At 36.2% G+C, this 12,190-nt stretch overlaps 2 protein-coding genes across 2 annotated transcripts; one reads left to right on the forward strand and one right to left on the reverse strand.

Moving 5' to 3' along the window:
• The first annotated feature begins 5,408 nt into the window (after window positions 1-5,408).
• On the forward strand, window positions 5,409-7,570 carry LOC104112417 (uncharacterized). Its single transcript, XM_009622338.4, has 3 exons — window positions 5,409-5,831; window positions 6,213-6,386; window positions 6,481-7,570. Exons 1-3 carry the CDS (start codon window positions 5,578-5,580, stop codon window positions 6,518-6,520), a joined length of 468 nt encoding a protein of 155 aa, XP_009620633.1. The 5' UTR covers window positions 5,409-5,577; the 3' UTR covers window positions 6,521-7,570.
• A 1,222-nt stretch (window positions 7,571-8,792) lies between these two features.
• LOC104112416 (probable inactive receptor kinase At1g27190) lies at window positions 8,793-11,209 on the reverse strand. Its single transcript, XM_009622337.4, has one exon. It carries the CDS (start codon window positions 10,910-10,912, stop codon window positions 9,104-9,106), a length of 1,809 nt encoding a protein of 602 aa, XP_009620632.1. The 5' UTR covers window positions 10,913-11,209; the 3' UTR covers window positions 8,793-9,103.
• Window positions 11,210-12,190: the final 981 nt, after the last annotated feature.

Raw genomic sequence — 12,190 nt, forward strand, 5'->3', positions numbered from 1 at the left:
AAAAAGATTTTAAATCAAGAACTAATAAATATAAAAATGTGGATATCATTTGATTAATGAGTCTGAGCAAATATAGGATATCAACCTTGATTTTTGGTGTTATTAATTAGAAATAATGTTGATTGCTTAACGTGCAAGGAGATAGCCTTGATTTTACGTCTCCATCTTCGGTTGGTGTGTTTGGATAGTGTCTTCTCCTAAGAGGAAATTCGTCTGCTTTATAGTGGTAGTTGATCTCTGTTTCTATATGATAAGATTTCTTACTTATTCCCTTAATCCAGTTGCTCAAAACTAAAAATATCTGATTGAGGATATGGTCCAAAGTCAGCAGAGAAGAAAAAATGCATAGAAAGGACATAAACAAAGTAGAGGTTGGATCTTCTTTGAAACGTGGAGATAGCTACACCTATATAATTAGCTGTCGGAAAATTGCCTCACGCATGTTCTAGTCAAGGCATCATATGCATTTAATTTATCGCACCAGACACTATTTATTCACACGGTGATCTAACTTCAATGTTCAGTGTTTCACAGTAATTTATATTTGGACTCTTCTCGTAAAATTTAATCTATTGACTGCTCGAACTGCAGCATTGGACCTATCACCAAGGCACATACTCCGAACATTGTTTGTCGAAAAATTATATTGTATGTGTTAAATATTTTTTTTATATGTATTATCTTAAATTTTGAATATGCTTAGCTAAATTTCAGTCTCCGCCATTCCGCCACGCCAATGGGGCTGTGTACGTCCCTAGCTGCCTGATCTGTTGTATGACATATTTGTTGCTCATGAGTCACAATGAGCCAACGGTGAGAAGGCAATACCAGTTTTCTACAATAAATTTCTGGTCCATGTATACGGATGTGACTTTTAAAATGTGTTACTAGCGCACCATTCCCTAAATACCATATTTTTAAAGTCTGATTTGAAATATACTATAGACTTAACTCACCTTGAAATTTAATTCATGTAGTGACAATTGTATCAGACCATATTAGGACACTACGGCCATACCTTAATCAATTGATATTCTAATACCCTCTTATGCTTATGGAGTGTGAATAACATAATATGGCGATCAAATATTGAGTAATTTATAAGTATAAAAGATGGATCTAGTTTTAATACCATTTTAAGAAGGAAAAATAAAACTTAGACTAATTCAACCTCAAAAATTAGCACCGGAGAAAATTTCTCCGATGAGCATATAAAAAGAATACTACACCCCATACATCAACCAATGCGTGAATGTGAAACTCTGCCATGTTCTCCAATGATTTGATCTGACATCCTATTTCAACTTCATGTGCAATGTATTACAGTATTCTGATAAATTGGTGTCACTATCCAAGTTGTGAAATAAGAGTAGAAAACTAGTAAGGAGCGTGATTAATGGCTACACCACTCTTATCAGCCTGCTGAAAACTTAAATATCCACTTGCTACTATTACTTATCCTTCTGATTCAATTCTGCAAGCTCATGTTACCTTCTTTTATTTTTCTTATATTCTATGAACTTGTATCTCATATTTGAACTTTGAAAATCTGGCATTCTCTAGGAAGACGGACATGACGATATTTATTTTTATTAGAGTACACTTCAAAAGTTTTAAACCAATATAATGCTTAATGTTACATGAACGTAATTCCATGTTGTGAATCCATGGCCTCCCAAACAAAGTGTTGTATCTCATAACCTTCCATGTTGTGAATCCATGGCCTCCCAAACAAAGTGTTGTATCTCATAACCCCTGTAACGACCCGTCCGGTCGTTTTAAGAGTTGTAGCCTCATTCCCCCATTTATTGCTCATTCTGTACTTTATAACTGTATTGTGACTTGCTCGGGTAGTCAGTTCGAGTCCGGTGAGGTTTTGGAATGAATTGGTACATTTAGTTTCAAGGTTTAAAGTTTAAGTTAAAATAGTGAACGGATGTCGACTTATGTGTAAACGACCCCGAGATAGAGTTTTGATGATTTCAATAGCTCCGTATGGTAATTTTGGACTTAGGAGCATGTCCGAAAAATTATTTGGAAGTCCGTAGCTAAACTAGGCTTGAAATGGCTAAAATAGAAATTTAAGTTTGGAAGTTTGACCGGGGAGTTGACTTTTTAATATCAGAGTCGGAATCCAGTTCTGAAAATTTTTATAGCTCCGTTATGTCATTTATGATTTGTGTGCAAAGTTTGAGGTCAATCGGACTTGATTTGATAGGTTTCGGTATCGAATGTAGAAATTGAAAATTCTTAAGTTCCTTAAGCTTGAATTGGGATGTGATTCGTGGTTTTAGTATTGTTTGATGTAATTTGAGGTTTCGTCTAAGTTCATATGCTGTTGTAGGACTTGTTGGTGTATTTCGTTGAGTTCCCGGGGGCCACGGGTGAGTTTCGGAAGGTTAACGGATCAATTTTGGACTTGGAGAACAGCTGAAGAATTTCTGGTGTCCAGCTCTGGTTTCCTTCTTCGCATTCGCGAGAGAGGTCTCACGTTCGCGAAGGGGAACTGGGGCAGGCGAGAGTTTGTTCTTCGCGTTCGCGAAGCAAGGGACGCATTCGCGAAGGGCGAGGGCCAGTGTGCATCGCGAACGCGAGAGAGACCACGCGTTCGCGAAGAAGAATGAGGGCTAGGGTGGACTTCACGCATTAGCCTACGTGTTCACGAGTGAGGCATCGCGTTCGAAAAGGCATGGGATCCCTGGTCATCGTGTTCGCGAAGAGGAAATTTTGGGCGGTACATTTTGTGCTTCGCGAACGCGAGGCAAGGGTCGCGTTCGCGAAGAAGAAATCCCTGGACAGAAACTTTAAGTTCTGAAACTATTTTTGACAAATTGGAGCTGGGGAAGAGGCGATTTTTGGGAGATTTTCAAGAAAAATAACGGGGTAAGTGTTCTTAACTCAATATTAGTCAAATTACCCGAATCCATGGTTGTTTTTAACATTTAATTGAGAATTTAAGTTGGACTATATTGTTGTTTTCACCGTGATGGCCGGATCCATTTTCAACATGTAAGGGTGCTGACTGAGAGTTTGATATTTTGAGCTTTAACCTGAAATTAGAGACACTCCAAAGAACAAGTGTAAAGTAGTGTGTGTTATGAAAAATTGTATCAAATAACCACTATTATCCTTAGCCCCACGCTGGGCGCCAAACTGTTTACCCTCAAAATCGGATAACAATTGAACTTGTAAGTGGTTCTAAGGATACGCGGATTAACTTGGCACAAGGTGATAAATTAAGTTGCACTTGAAATAAATAATGATAAAGTAAATTTACACGAATTGGATAATTTCAGTCTTAGAAGGTTAGTCACCCTCGATCTAGATGCACTTCGATCGGTATCAAAATACAAAAGAATAAGAGCTTAAAGAGAGAAATAATAATATATTACTTTGGAATACATGTAGCAATCTGTTCTATGAATTATCAGATGATAAACACTTGCCTGCACCGGGTGTTTACACCTTATGTAATTTAGTTAACCATAGAACACAATATAAGGTCTATTAGGAATCTTATTTTAAATAAATAAAAAATAAAAAATAGAATTAAGTCATACTAATATAATCAGGGTTGCCGTCAGTTCTTAGTTCTTATTTCTTTTATTCCTGTCTTCTTATGGCGTTCTTTTATTTCCGATCCGATCTACTTCCAAAGTTTGCGTCATCAAGAGGAGCACCTTTAATGGTACGAGAACTTTCACTATCTCCTTCACCAAAATCAAGTTGTCTGCTTCAACGAACAACTTGAAATAAAGGATAGATGAGTCAACTGAAAGTTTCACCCTCTATTTATACCATGAAATTCAGAACTGCAAGATCATATTAACCTATTATATTATGTAGATTACTCTTCTAATTATGTATGCTAAATTTTCGTCATGTTAAGAAGATCCATCATTAGTGGGGTAAAATCAGATTCTATTTCGTAAAGTTTTTTCGTTTGTTAATCTTCATATGTGTTCCACTTAGAGTATGCTAAAGTAAATTCTTCTTTGTTAAGTTTAAAATGTTTAATATATTTTTCAAAGTTAAGATGCATATATAAATAATGATAGTTACCCTAGTAGAAGAAAAATTAATTTTTATATTTGTAGAGGCCAGTGATGGCACAGAAAGTGAACAAGAAATTAATATCGTCATTCATTAACGTTACAGACTAGAGTTTGCAAGACTCTATTAAGTATTTTTAATATTATTCTTTAGGATGATATGGAAAATACATGGTAATTAACTATGATTAAAGACTAATACTTTTAGTTAAATAATGTGACATGTGTTATTTATTTATTGGATGGGTGTAAACACCTATGCGGGTAAGTTTTTATCATTATTAGAACCTCTTTATATAGTAGAGGAGTTCTACTTTAGGTACAATTCTATAAAAGGTAAAAAATCTCTTGATTTACTGATTGTCGGTTCCTTATTGATACGTGCCGAGATTCCCGCCGTAATATCCGACCGGTCACGGATATTCCGGTCTTCTGTGGGCTATGTTAATAATATTTCTTCGAACTCGTTCGGAGCTAGGATCGATTCCGGGATCACGGCCTCGATATTCTCGAAGGCAGACGTTCTGACCCCGGATGCTAGCCCGGTAGGGTTTGGGGTCAATTTTCAGTCCTTTATTGCCATATTTCGAGCTTGACCTATCATGTCGTAGGCGAGCTCCATTTTGATTGTATACGGTCTCAGTTCCATGGGGGAAGTCCAGCAAAGAACAAGACCCTTTTTTTTTCAGATGAGAAAGTGCTTGCTAATGTAAATCTTCCAAATTACTGATTGAACGAATGAGACGTGAGCATGTGAATAACTCGTAAAATAGTAGTACTAGTAATTAAATTGATAAATTTACGGACTAAAAGGTGCTAATTCAATGCTGATAGATTGCGTGCGTCACTTATTTATTTATTTTTTTAAATAAAATTCTTTGCTGCTATTATCAAATCACATAACTAACACCAGTAAATATGGGAAGGGCCAAATCTAGACTCTATAGTAGTAAAAGTGAGGTCCCCATTGGCTGATTTGCATGAAAATGAGTAAAAGAAAGTAAAGGAAGTGTTCCCGCGGAGACAAATCAATTACTTCTATAAAGTAAAGAAAGGATATCTCACTTTACTACTATAAACTTGGTGACCCACTCCCCCCCTTCGAGACCGTCGGCCAGTCCTTCAATTCTTAATACGTACTCACATCCGATAATTACATCAGATCAAACAAATTAGCCAGCCACAAGTTAAAGTAGGAATATGTATTACTTAACTATGGATAAATAATAAGGTAAAAGATTATATATATATATATATAATTACTTGGTGCAAATAATGTGTAAGATTTTTCCTTCACCCCACCTCCTCTAACATTCCCTCCCTTTTTGGCTTTTGGACATTAACTAACTTTAACTTTTCCACATTATATATTCATCTAAAGCAAATGGAAATCTTTCATGAAAGATCATTAGAGCAACATAGAATTGCCTATATTAGTCTGCTATCATGGCCATGAACTACTCCTGTCTTCTTACTCATGAAATAATCTACAGCTAACTCTGTTGGCAATTAAAAACATAGAGTTATGGGTGGTGATGGTGCTATACGCAGGGTTAATGGTATGAAGGCTTTCTTGGGAGTTCTTCTTTTACTTAGTTTACTGTGGCTTGTATTCAATGGGAGTTTAGCCAAGCAGGCAACATCTACCACTAAGACAATCAATCATTTTGATGTTTGGAAGACAATACAAACTGAAAGTCATTATCTTCAAAAGAATTCAAATCTCAATTATGTCAGCGAAAGAAGAGCGTCTACTGGACCCAATGCCATTCTGAACAGGTATCTACTCTTTCTCAGTATATATATATAATCACTTGTATGCATTAGTATCACTTGTATGCAAAAACTTTCCAAATGTATTTTAAGTTGTAGCATATTACCTCCCTTAAATATGTTAGCATATTACGTGGTATTTTTTATCCTAGCAGCCGTGTGACCAAGAGGTCATGGATTCAAGCCATGAAAATAAACTTTTCAAAAAATATAAGGTAAGGGTTCGTACAATAGATCCAAGGTGGTCCGACATGCTCATTGGGGAGTTTAGTGCAACACTGCAACGAGCTGCCATTTTTACTTGTCAAATTAATCTTTCATGTGACCTAATAGTAAACTCTATCAATATATAGAAGTTAAAACTTTTTTATGTGTATGTTTTTTCAGGAAAGCAGGGAAGGCAGCCAGGGCTGCAACCAAAATAGTTGATGATAGGGCAAACAAACCTTTAGATGTTTGGAAGATAATAGAAGCTGAGAGGCAATATCTTCAAAGGAATCCAAATGTCAATTATGTGAGCAAAAGAAGAGTGCCTACTGGACCAAATGCCATACACAACAGGTACATTACTGTTGATCCATATATGCATTAGTACGTTACCAATGAGAAAAACTTAACGTTGTAGTTTATGATGTTTATGTTTCTTGGTTTTCAGGAAAATAGGGAAGTATAGGGAGCCACCAACTCGAGCTTGAGCTTAAAAAACAATTGAAAGTACTCTAGTAAAGAGCAACAAGATCCTTCAACCATCTTTACAACATACAAGCAGTGATAACAAGTAGGTGTTTCCTTAGAATGTACTAGTAGCTATATATCTGTTGGTAGACAGAGGCGAGTGTAGCCTTACTGATTTAGTAATTTCGATATTGAATATAAATATATGTGAAAAGTTAGTAAAGTTTCAACAAATAGTAACACGCGAAAAATTAGTAAATTTTGAACTCATAACTTTAGAAGTGCAATGGATTAAATTTTAAGAACTTAAAGGTTGAATCTATAAAATCTAAATTCTGGAACTGTCTATGGTTAGGAGTTAGGACACTGGAGATGTTGTTTGTAGAAAAGTAAATTGCTATCACCTGAATGAAATTCTAAGTAAGGAGAATTAAATTAACGAGGGAAAGTAGATTGGAAAGTAAAACTTTTCAAGACTGAGGAAATATGAAAGCAGGATATGATTTGATTGTGGAGTATATGCTACCCACTTTTTTGTTCCTTTTTAGTATTTTAGGAGGGTGTCATTTATAATTGGGACACTGCAAAAGATAGACAGAAATATTGGATAAATGCATTGAAAAATGGGGAGTTTCCAAGATATTAATTAGTTTTGGGGAGTCTTTCTTGAATGATTATGTTGGCATTTTTGACTATTCAAAGGAACAAGTTTTTTACTTTCTGGCTCGAGTGGAATTATTTTTTTCTTTAAGTAGCAAATTTCACAAGGTAAAGCTAAGCTCCTAAACGAGACTTATTAAAGTTTACTTTTGTCCAATATTTTTAGCCTTGACTGATGTCCAGTAAACAGCAATTATAAGATTTAATCCTCACTTAGACTAATGTTTCAATTTTCGGTGGCATTCTAGTTTCTAGTCCAAAAAGTTGGTCAGAGTGTTCAAAAGGTAGAATTCTGATCTTTGAAAGAGAATAAAGATTAATCATAAAAAAGAAGATTAGCATATGCACATGCATGATCATAACCTCCACTCAATCCCTTCCCCGGGTTATTTTATCTATTACATCCACGGACAATCTAGTGGTCAAAAGTCTACAATTCACATTGCAATTTCACGAGTTTAAATCTCAATGACCAATCTACGTAAGCTTTTGCACTCACTTGTTAGTTGTTAGCTAAGTGAAAAAAATATTGATGGAATAAGTTTATATCTTTAACAAGGTGCCATTTGGTGAAAAAAAATCAATAAAATCTAAGGCTGAAATGGACTAAGAGACATGTAATTTGTGTTTGTAAAAAAGTCGTTACACTGTCCATACCTCTAACGAAAGAAAGCTGCTTTCCCCTGTCTCTTTTTCCTCCTCTTTCTGGGCTACGTTCTAAATGTGGGGAGAGTGGAATTTGGCCTAAACTGACTTTAGTTTTACCCTCCAGCGCCCTAAGGAAATGAGAGGCCTTAAGCTGAATAGCTAATTAGCAACAGTATTTGATAATGAGGCCTCCTTTAACCTTAGCCGGTATAGATAAAATGCAGCATCGGGCTGAATGAGCAACTATTTAACTTTAGTACCCTATCTCACTCCAGCTCACCAAAAATCATCGCCAAAGACATGGAATTTGAAAATTAACTGAAATCACTAGTTGATGTAATACAATTCTCTTTATCATTAATCTAACAACAATGTGACATTCATATATGCTTTCAAGTTAACAGATTTTTGATAGTTAAAGATGAAGCAATGACTCCAAAGAGCATCAATAGAAAATTCAAAACTCAATATGAAACGTATTAATCTTCGCTTGTGAACATGAAAGAACGGGAGGGTTGAAGTATTTGAACAAACACGTGATAACAAAGTGACCATGAAAATCAAGCATGTAAACAGAATGAAACGTGATCTTCCATAATAAACATATTAGACATTACATCCCAAACAAGGATCTTGAATATGTCTAGACAACTTATTTTTCAGAAAAGCTATATATATATATATATATATATATATATATATATATATATATATATATATATATATGCACACATAAATCCACACACACATATAAGTATATGTCAAACTCTGGTTCAATTTTTTCCCAAATCAAACCAAATAGATGCCGGATTTTTTAGTTGGTTTGATTCGATATTTTGGTTTGGCGTGTCTTTCAGTTTTTGCTATACACAACTAGTTGCAAGCAACACATGAATAACAAAGGCCATTGATTCAACATTAAGAAGCAAACACCCCACCCAATTGCTTCCGAACAAGAGCTAAACTAGCAGTAATATAGGCTAGTTTCAAGAAATGAGACGTTTAGTTGAGGATCCTCCGAATACATAACATCCAATGCTATATGCAACAGTAATCACATATATGAAGAACAATTAACAGTCGCTTCCTATACTACATATTTCAAACAAGCAAAATACTTAAGAATAATTTGTCCATTTTGCAAATATAATACAGCAATATTCAAAGGGTGTACACTCTTGAACCAATCAAAATGGTGTCGTGCCACTTACACCAGTAGGAACTGAAGACTTACAGCAGGATGCATCATATTCACTTGGTTTGTAACATTTTGAAATGCTTTGAAAATTCCGGCTTCAAATAGGACTGCTCGTAGTAGCTTCTTTGCCAAATAGTAACGGAAATTCATCATATTGCTCGGAGAAACCCTGTCTTTCAGCCATGCTCTTAAGTGCTTCATAAACCTGATACATAGACCATCTGTCCTTGGGGCGAAAAACCACAGAATTACAAGCAATTCTTAGGAATTGTACAATCTCTTCATCATGCCCCTTCCCACATATGTTCTGGTCGATTGCATCTTTAATGCGACCTGAAACAGAGAGCTGATTTACCCAGTCCACCAAGTTACCCTTGAAGCCCTCTTCACCAGCAGTAACTTCAAGAGGTTTTTGTCCAGTAGCCAACTCCAAAAGCACTACCCCGAAGCTGTAAGCATCCCCTTTCAGTGAAGGCACCATTGTGCTAGAGTACTCCGGAGCTACATAACCAAATTCACCCAACTCCCCATTCACAAAACTAGACTCTTTTGCATCTGAAGGCGTCATCAGCCTTGCCAGCCCAAAATCCATTAATCTAGCATCCAAGTCTTCATCGAGGAAAAAAACATTAGAACATATGTTTTGGTGCAAGATAGGTGGGTGGCAACCATGATGTAACCAAGCAAGGCCCCTAGCAGCACCCAGACCAATTCTAAACCGAGTAGGCCAATCTAATTCACTTGCATTCCGATTCAAGAATGAATACAAAGTACCATTCGACAGGTGCTTGTAAACCAAAAGCTTCTCTTCTTCAACAACACAGTATCCCAGAAGTGGCACCAAATTAGGATGCCTAAGTTGGCCTAACCTATTCATCTCAACCCGAAACTGCTTCTCGCTCAGTTTGCAAGCATTAAGCCGCTTAATGGCAAGCGCAGAACCATCGCGTAACACAGCGTTATAAGTAGTCCCTGTTCTAGTCGAGTTGATAACATTGTCCATGCTGAAACTATTCGTGGCGACCAACAAATCAACTAATCTAACCTTAACAAGCGGTTTCTGAAACAACATAACCTGAGTGAGCTTGTGTGCCCTCAGCTTCTCAGCCCAACTATCTGAGTCATCGCCTCTACCAATCCCATACCCTCTCTTCCTCTTCCCGGCCTTAGTGAAATACCAATACCAGGCACCAAAACCCAACAACATAGAAGCAGCAGCACCAAAGACACCTGCCGCAATAATAATAGCTAAGTTTTTCTTACTGAGTCCTCCACATTTCCCCAAAGGTCCACCACAGAGTCCACTATTTCCTTCAAAGTTAGCCGAATCGGCCGAGTCGAAAGCTGCCGGAATTATACCGGAAAGTCGATTGTTTGCCACAGATAAAGTTTTGAGCCTACTGAAACTAGAAAATTCAGGGGGAATATTTCCAGAAAGTTTGTTATCATTGAGCATTAATTTATTCAAATAAGCGCATTTAACTAGATCAGCAGGGATAGAGCCAGAGAAATCGTTACTGGACAAATCTAGGGTTGTTAAAAAAGGGAGCCAAGTACAAATTTTCGAAGGAATTGGACCGGAAAAGCGGTTACCGGAAAGATCAAGGGTTGTTAAGCTGGCACAATACTCTAACGATTCTGTTACCTTCCCGCCGAGGTTCATGGTCTGAAGAGCGAGGCCGTTGATTCGATTTTCGCGTTCGTTCCAGCAATTGACACCTGTAAACTTGCAGATAGCGCTGACAGTGGAATTGGTAAAGTCCCATGAGATCAGATTCCCGCTTGGATCTTCTAAGGATTTTTTGAATCCTTCTAAACATTTGAGATCATCTTCAACTACAGCAGCATCGTAAAACTGAGGAAGTACAACAAAAAGCAGAATTAACTGAAATCTGAAACGAGTCATCGTGTAATTGAGCAGAGCCTCCTAGGGTTTTTTAGGGATTTAACAGCTCTGTGTAATTGGTACGAGGTGTTTGATAATATGTACAAGAGAAATGGGCAGGAAATAGCAAAGCTAAGGAAGACGAAGACGGCTGAGGCATTGACTTGCCAATATGAAAACCCAGTCTGTAATTACAGATTCTTTTTTTCTCTGTATTTTACTAGTATAGTATGACTATTACATTAGTGGAGCCTTTGGAGGGGGTGATACATTAGTTAATGCGTAAAGATAAATGGAAATTGTTAATGAATAAAGGCCAAATTTGACTATTAAAATGGTTAGTTTGCTTAAAGGAAGAATATACAACTCTTTAAAGTATTGTTGATGTTTGAATAAGAAAAGTTTAGTCCCCTAAAAGGGCCTTAGATAGTTAAAGCGTAGATTCAAATATTCTTGTCATATAAGGTTTATGGCTGCGCCTAGAATACCCAATTAATGTAAACCTTTTATTCTAAAGAAGAATTGGTTTATTCCACAAAATCACTTTTGAATGATTTTGGTTGACTAATACAGATGCACATGGCGTAAAAAGGAAAAAATACTCCATACCAAAAAAAATTATTTTTAGAATTCGAACCTAATGAAGTATCTAGTTTATGATTTTTGATTAAGAGTAGAGGAATCTTATCTATCCACCACAATCTTTTATGATATATTCGAAGTATACCTATATTCACTTATGAGTTATTTGGTTTGTGTATAAGTTTTAATAATCATTGAATTCATTGTTCAATTATCTATATATATATATATATATATATATATATAATTGAGGGTCTAACCAAGGTGACTTGGCAACTCTAATAAATCAGGAAATGTATTTATCTATTATCTCATTTTTTTTAGATTTATCCCTCTTATTTCAACATAATAATCAATTATTAAATAACAATGGCACCGTTTCAGTTACTTATACTTCCGTTAAGACCTATGAAAGAGGAATAAAGCACCCGATTCTCAATCGACAAGCGAAAACTTAGGCTTTTCCATTTCAAGAGTGTGCGCGAAGCCACATCTCTTTGGCGCCACATATCTTTGGCGCCATTACGATTTCATTCAAGGAAATCTCATAGGCATTCAGATGAATCTTCACAAGTTTGTCATCACCGGTAAACCTTGAACTTTGGTACCTTGAATCTTCACAAGTTTATGATAACTTTCTATAAATTCTCTATTCTCATGTGTTTGAGTTGGATATGACTGACCGTAATTTCCTTCACAAACACTGGTTGTAACCTA

This window comes from Nicotiana tomentosiformis, chromosome 2 (assembly GCF_000390325.3).
Source record: "Nicotiana tomentosiformis chromosome 2, ASM39032v3, whole genome shotgun sequence".
NCBI lineage: Eukaryota > Viridiplantae > Streptophyta > Magnoliopsida > Solanales > Solanaceae > Nicotiana > Nicotiana tomentosiformis.

What these genes read in the sequence shown, in the direction of transcription:
- LOC104112416 (XM_009622337.4), bottom strand. Translation starts at nt 10,912, where the DNA reads ATGACTCGTTTCAGATTTCAGTTAATTCTGCTTTTTGTTGTACTTCCT.
- LOC104112417 (XM_009622338.4), top strand. Translation starts at nt 5,578, where the DNA reads ATGGGTGGTGATGGTGCTATACGCAGGGTTAATGGTATGAAGGCTTTC. An exon ending in CCCAATGCCATTCTGAACAG is followed by an intron (nt 5,832 to 6,212) that starts GTATCTACTCTT and finishes ATGTTTTTTCAG; the next exon opens with GAAAGCAGGGAAGGCAGCCA. An exon ending in CCAAATGCCATACACAACAG is followed by an intron (nt 6,387 to 6,480) that starts GTACATTACTGT and finishes CTTGGTTTTCAG; the next exon opens with GAAAATAGGGAAGTATAGGG.